Here is a 7,391-nt window from a genome sequence, read left to right as displayed (position 1 = left end):
ACACTATCCGAGGCACGGCTAATAAAAATAAGTCAGCGCTGGAGGTTTCCGAGGCTGTGAAAATGTTTGGGAATCCCTGTCCGGCTCCCGCTTCCCTCTCCGTACACAGCACCTACATATAATTTCACTTATCCAGCAAATCTAATTAGTAATCCGAGGGTGACACTAATACAAATATAATGAAGTCGGTGATGGCCAGATTAGCTGAGCAGGGTATCGATAGCCTTAAAGGAACATTGCATCTTGGCATCAACGTCGCCAATGCAACAAAAGGTAACATCTTCCTTAACACACACACACACACACACACACACACACACACACAGCAAAATCGCGTACATCGGGCTGAGCGGTTCAAGTGCCAATTAACAAATCCAGCGCATTGCTGAGCGCTGCTTATCTGTCTCGAAAATGTCATTGACTGCGGTTTATTGCAGGGAACTTCTCTTCTAGCTCCCGCTCGCTCTAAGACTCTGCCCTTGGAAGAGGAAACAGGAGGAGGAGAAAAAGAGCCGCTTCTTCCCCGCACATCCCAGGACTCGGTGCTAATTCTCATCTCTGACCCAAATGCAACCGGGGTATGAACAACGCCCCCCACCCCTCCCCGCGCACCCGCACACATGCCGAGGAGTCCAGCGGCAGCCGGAGGAACCCGTGGTATGTGTCTGTCCGCATGGATGCTCAGCAGCAGCAGGAGTTGGAGGGGGTGGAGGTTGCATGGGGGGGGCGGAAGGGAGGAGAAGGAAATGGGGAGTGATGATGGGGGCCAACGACAGATATTTATAGCACCCAACAAGCTCTGCGATCCCCGCTAGCGAGGACACTTCCCAGCGGCTACCCCCTCCCCCCCAGTCTGCCTGCAGCCTGCCAGGTCACCTGCGGGCTCTCTTTGTTTGTCAGTTGCAGGGCTGGAGGCTCCGACCAGGGCGCGGACCTGGACCGCAGTGATGTGTCCGGGCGCCCCCCCGCCCAACATACACACCCCCTGTGTGTGCCTCCGCCAGGATCTTTCCCCCTTTTTTTCCTCCCCTTTCCTTTATAGGTTACTCCCGGGTCCCATCATATTGTTCTGGGAAAGAAAGGGGGGGAGGGGGGAGAAGTCTCCCCGCAATTTATTCCAATGGGTGGTTTTTAAGAAGCTGGCAATTTGAGACGGCTGGGTGTTATTTAGTGCAATATGAAATCAAATGATCCTATTTCTCAAATAACAGTGTATGTGTGCGCGAGGAGAAGTGAATACTCTGAAAGGGTAATTGTCTCCCGATGATATTTCCATTATACCCCGATCCGGACCAAACGCTATTCAGCGGCCCGGCGGAAAGCAGAAGGGTAAAATCAAAAGAAAAGAAAAGAAAAGAAAAGAGTCAGGCCCCTCTGCATTTTAGCAGATGGAATGGATTCCTTGCATTCTGGACAGTGCCCAATCCCCACCTGAAGCTGTTAAGCCAAAGCATTCTAGTGGGGGTATCATTTATTATTATTATTATTATTATAATCGCCATTATTGTTGTTACTATTATGATTATGATTATGATTATTATTTTGAATGGAGGAACGACACTAACTTCTCTCCACTCCTTTAAACTTTTCAGCCTGAGTCCCTGTCCTGTGGTGCGAGGCGCTGACACGGTCATAGCTCAGTGGAAATCCTGATCAGACAGAAATGTTTAAGGTAAAGAAAGAAGGGGGGTTGGGGGAAAGCATCCTTTCCCTCTTAGCAACAGGGTGGTTCCAGGACTTCCCAAGCCAGTTACACAGATGATTCCTATTACTTTCGTTCCTTAAACCTGGAGTTCACTTCTGGGACACGATTTGAGCAATTCGCTCTCCTTGTATCGATCAAATTTTGTTCTGGATTTTTAAATACTCTGTCCCGGCCGACTTACTCACTGGAGTCAGAGAGGGGTCCTCTGCAGGGCTTGTCCGTTTGCTTGGAGAAACGCACACACACACACACACACACACACACACACACACACAGAGAGAGAGAGAGAGAGAGATTGTCGAAAACAGCGTTTAAAGAACCATCGGCTCACACAATATCGTAAAACAAAGCTCCGTATAAGCATATTTATTAGATTGATTTTAATGGCGTGGCAGCTATCACGTCTGTACACTTTCACGCATTTGTTCGTTGCATTAATGGCTTTTTCCCCCTTCCTTTTCCCCCCTTTTTCCCTCTCTCTCTCTCGCCATTATTTAAGCATTGTGCCTGATACAAAAGAAAACACATTTAGCCCGCGATAGCAGCTAATCGCTCTGAAGGCTGTTTATTATGAAAACTGACACAATTCACCTTTAAAAGCAGAGCCTCACATTTCAAACCGCCGTGCTAAATAGAACCAAGCGGGAGTCAAGGTAAGGTGCCTGGTGGGAGGCAGAGACACGCTGCAAGGAGCTGTCCACCTTTTCAGCACCAGCAGTTAGGTTTTCTCGCAGGGCCGGCTGCTGGAAAATTACGGTACGATGGCATAATCCTCCACAATTACATAAAAAAGGGGAGTGAGGGAGGAAACAAAGTTGCTGAGACATTTTCAGTCGGAGACCTGAGTCCCCGTGGGCTGGTAGGTCTAGTGACTTGAATGGCACGGCGCCCCTGCTCGTTGGGACTGAAGACAGCGGAGAATTCTCCAGTCGGACACATCACGGCCGCTTCGTCAGGGCAGGAGCAGCTCCGAGGGGTCGCCTGCGCTTTCGGGGGTCGGTAGAATTACGGTTACTGAGCAAATGATTAACTCCCACCCACTTCAAGGGTTTACAGTTCTCTTACGCTGTGCTGTTACATGTATTCAGAGTCCAGAGATCAGGGATCATCACCTATATATGTTTGCGTGTGGATGCGCGTGTATATGTCAGTGATGTGAGTGTGTGGGTGGGTGGGTGTGTGTGGTCAGTGATTTCACATGTACACAATAAAAAAAATCGGTGATATTAGACACACACATAAATCGGTGATATTATATACACCTATATACATACATATTCACGCATCTATAAATCGGTGAGATATATACACATACACACACATATGTATAAATCGGTGATACTATATACATATATACACATATATACACACGCATACATAAATCAGCGATACACACACACATACATACATATATATAAATCGGTGAGATACACACAGATACATCTATATATACATATACATACATACATACATTCATACATACATATATAAATCGGTGATATTATAGATAGACACACGCATACATTGGTCTAACAAAAGATATCAGATTTACCCAAAGAACCTTGTCTGCCTATATATATCGGTGATATTATACACACACACATACATCCCTCTGTGTGTGTGTGTGTGTGTGTGTGTGTATGTGTGTGTATGTATATGTGTATATACGACCAGAATTTACATAGATAACACATTCGCATATCGGTGTATGTCTCTGCAGACACACACGCAGACACAAGCACGCACACGCACGCCTGTGTGTGCATGTGGACAGACAGCCCTGTATAATAGACAGCACGCACACATTTGAGTAAGCATCTATACCCAGAGCAGGTCTCGCTGTTTTCCCTTTCAGAGCGGTACCTTCCTGGCCCAGGAGGGGAAAGGCAAGACACTGACTGGGATTCCTCCTGCTTTCCCCCGTGCCAAGCCCGGCTGGAGCGGCGCTCCCCGCGGCGGCGCGGTGCTGCTTCCCGCATGCTCAGGCGTGCGGCTCCCGGAGCGCTCTCAAGGTGGGAGCCGGGGAAGGCTTCTTCGACTCCGGCCGCGGCTCCCCCAAGCTTCATATCCTAAAGCAGGCAACCAGCCCCCGGGAAACTTCTCCAGCCGTCGGGCTATCAGGAGACCGGGACTTCGGTTATTTATAGGGACTGCTGATCACATTCACTCAATAACCCTTGAAAAGCAGCAGGGATTCAGCGAAATAGGTGTGTTGTTGGATGGATGGCATATTGCTGCCTAGGGCATGGTAAACACGAGGGTGTGAAAGAGGACTGATTGCCTCTGTCCTTTCCCCCTGGGAAGCAGCAGCCCCCCCTGGCCCCTTATGGAAACACCAGCATGATTCGCGCTGTCCCCATCTCTACAGAAAAGGACCCCGCAGAGGGACAGACAGTTCAACAGCACTTTGCAATGGGGGTGGGGGCAAGAAAGAGCAAGCGAGACCTACCTTCATGCACTCACACCTGAGCAGTTGCCTTGTGGCTTCCGGGCAAGAGCCCAGAGAGGGGATTTTTTTTTCACTAGGAGATGAGAGAGGTTTGCCTCTTTCTAAATATCTGGCACACCAACTTCTGCGGGGAAAGGGGTGGGTGAAGCAGAGAGCAGTGACTGACCCTCTTTAATAGAAAACGAGCAGCATCAAATGATTAAATGGCTAGGTGGCATTTCCTTCCCTCTCTCCCCCTTCCCCCCAGTAATCACCATTACAACAGACAAGATTAAAATGCTTTAATACTCGCTGAAGACCTTAAGCTGCAAAGAGTTTTGTTACGTGGGCCAAAGTAGGGCTTTTATTTTATATTATATTATATTATATTATATTATATTATATTATATTGCACTGTATTGTATCACATCATATATTATATTATATAACATCACATTACATCACTATTATACCATATTGCATTATATCACATCTTACAGTACATCACATCACATCACATTATATTATGTTATATCACATAACATCACTAATGTATTGTATTGTGTCACATCTCATATTGTATTGCATTATATTACATCACTATTGTATTGTATCACATTACATATATTACATAACTTCACATCAATTATATATTATATTATATTATATTATATTATATTATATTATATTATATTACCTGCATGTTTCCCCTTGTTACTTTATTTATTTACTTCTCCCCTCCCACCCTCCAGTGTCTCTATTAACCCTGTTTTAATCTGTCTGTTTGCATGCAGCTCGGCCGGTGCTGGGCTGGACGGCCGAGCAAGAAGGGAAGCCCCGAGGTCGCCCCAGGCAACATGCAGCTCTCCGAGTAGCCGTCGCCGGGAAGGAAAGCTGGCCCGGACCTGGAGGGATGGCGCTGGGCACGTGCAGACGCGGGGTGGGCGCTGCCCTGCCTGCCTGGTCGCAGAAGAAGAAGGTTCGTGCTGCCAAAGGGCCGGGGTAGTGAAGCATAAGGCGGCGGCAGCAGCCTGACCAGGATAATACTCACTTTGCTGCACCTCTGACAGCTTCAAGGACTTTGACAGGCTTGCAGGACAGAGCCCCCGATCCAGCCGTGCCTGCGCCCCCAGGTCGCTAGAGATCGCCTCGGAGCTGAACACCAGTGCAGGTGCACACTGCAGCCCCGATTTCTCCTTCGGATGCCCGAGCCTGCAGGTTTGCCAAGGGCTGACCCCTAAGCCCCGTGCGCGCCAGTGGCTGGGGCCACAGGTCAGACTTCCCTGGGTCTCATTGACTCAGACCTCGTGCTGAGCTCTCACACCAGGCTCGGCACTCGCCAGCCCATTGACTCTGCATGTGCACACATCCTTCTCTCTGGCCTTATAAAGCTATCCCTGCTTCATAGGAACTTGCTCCTAGGCAGAATTATATAACCCCGTGCAGGCACACACCTTTTGGCAATACAGAGAATAAACCGCGTTTGAAACCTCAGGCTTTTAGATTGATCACCCATTAGATTTCGGGGTTTCTTTCCCTGCCCCGTTCTAGTTTTGGCTTTTGATAATCTCCCGCAGTGTTTCAGGAGAAACACTGCATCTGCTAACTATTCTTCTTTGGTTCATTAGCTGCAAGGAATCCCCAGAGGTGAAACATTCTGAAATGCCAACACCCTGTATTAGTATCCCTTCAGAAACAGGAGTCAGGTACCTTCCTGTGCAACATCAGGCAGACTGGAGGTGGCTTGGAGTGACTGAGGGGTATGCACCTATATTAAAGAAATAGACATATGTCTGTCAAGTGCCCGCTCCTCTTGCCCACCTGAATAGTCCCATTGACTACTATAAAATAAGGGCTTCAAAATGACATGGATGGTATGACAAGGCAAGACATATCAATCAGGTAATATTAATATTTCTCCTCCTAAATGCCCTGTTTTAACAAAATCTAGAGTAAACACTGTGCCTGTTGCTTAACACAGAAACAGGAACTAGAATAGTGATAAGGACATGTTTCCCACTCAAACTCTGACTATTCTACTCTTGTTCCTCTGGTCTGTGTTCATGATTCATTTATTGTTCCCCCTCATTCTGCACACTCCTAACTTTTTTTTTTCTGTTAATGCCTTCACATGTTTGTTAGATGTTCCCTTAAATAACAATCTAAAACAATTTAAAACAACTGGTTCCAGATAAATCATTCATTTGTATGTGTTCACTGAGGTTTCCTTTGTTTTTAAACCACTTCTGTTCTGGCAACTGTTATAAAAATATTTTTATTGTAAACTATTTACCATTTTGTAAGCATATCAAGACAAAACAGGACATCCCTAATTCATGTGGGTAGTCTTGTTAAAGGAAATGAATGGAAATAGTCTTGAGGTAGGCCAGCAGAATTTAGTTAATTAAATAAATAAATCACCACTGGGTGTATGCTTTGGTTTAGCCAGATGGAAGCCAATTTACTTTGATGTACGGAAGCTCTGTATTTTTTTACTACCAAAATTTAAAAAGTCAATAGTTTTATTGAGCCGGAAGAAAGACCTGCTCATTCAGAAGCTTACTGAACTGTTACAATTGGCTACATTTATTTTTCTTGATTTTTAATATTTATTGTTGAAAATAAGTATCCAATACCCATATTCATTTAGAACTAGATTGTCAGTTTGTACACTTTATAGTGGAAGTGACTCTATGCTCTCAGTAAGACTTGCACATAATTTTCCATATATAATTCTATACTCACTCATACACATAAACACATTTTTTCAGGGGTTTATTACTTTCTCAAAAAATTATTTTATAGATTTTTTTTTCTACACTTGGTCTTTACCTGGAGGTGATACTAAAAAAAAGTAGCCTTATCCATTTTGCTATTTTTGCAGTCTTCATGTATAAAATATTGTTCTTATTCCATGTATTCCAAGAAAATTATTAGTGCCTATGTAACTCAATACTTGGTAATTTTGTGGAGAAATTTCCTTGTTTTGTAGCTCTCACTGAGTTCTTGAAATAAGCTGAGTTTGAAGGAAATTGGCTTAGTGTTTTTGGTGTTGTGAGCTCTGGAATTGGATTACTTTTCATACATCCACAGGTCAAGCTGTTTAGAACCCTAGAACACTGCATATAAACCAGGGCAGTAAACCTTGTTTAGTTTTTGTGCTCTGCCCAGCATGGCTTGGACACTAAGGTGATATGAAACGTTGTGACTGTAACCTTGATTGCAGCGTAATCAATGCAAGTGTTACCATCAATTTCA

General features: G+C 45.4%; 1 protein-coding gene across 1 annotated transcript; it reads left to right on the top strand.

Annotated features, from left to right (window-relative positions):
- The first annotated feature begins 382 nt into the window (after positions 1–382).
- Positions 383–7,059, top strand: LOC149873849 (uncharacterized). Its single transcript, XM_090031558.1, has 4 exons — positions 383–657; positions 1,593–1,672; positions 3,561–3,912; positions 4,928–7,059. Exons 2-4 carry the CDS (start codon positions 1,664–1,666, stop codon positions 5,137–5,139), a joined length of 573 nt encoding a protein of 190 aa, XP_089887684.1. The 5' UTR covers positions 383–657; positions 1,593–1,663; the 3' UTR covers positions 5,140–7,059.
- Positions 7,060–7,391: the final 332 nt, after the last annotated feature.

The sequence above is a fragment of the Crocodylus siamensis genome, chromosome 1 (assembly GCF_052110815.1).
Source record: "Crocodylus siamensis isolate JL-2025a chromosome 1, ASM5211081v1, whole genome shotgun sequence".
In the NCBI taxonomy this organism is placed as follows: domain Eukaryota; kingdom Metazoa; phylum Chordata; order Crocodylia; family Crocodylidae; genus Crocodylus; species Crocodylus siamensis.
Note: the sequence above shows the minus strand (reverse complement) of the source record. Positions and strands in the feature narration are given on the sequence as shown.

Bases quoted from the DNA above. Each gene is read 5' to 3' on its own strand.
- LOC149873849 (XM_090031558.1), top strand. The intron at 3,913-4,927 runs GTGTGTTGTTGG...GTTTGCATGCAG, and splicing joins GCAGGGATTCAGCGAAATAG to CTCGGCCGGTGCTGGGCTGG.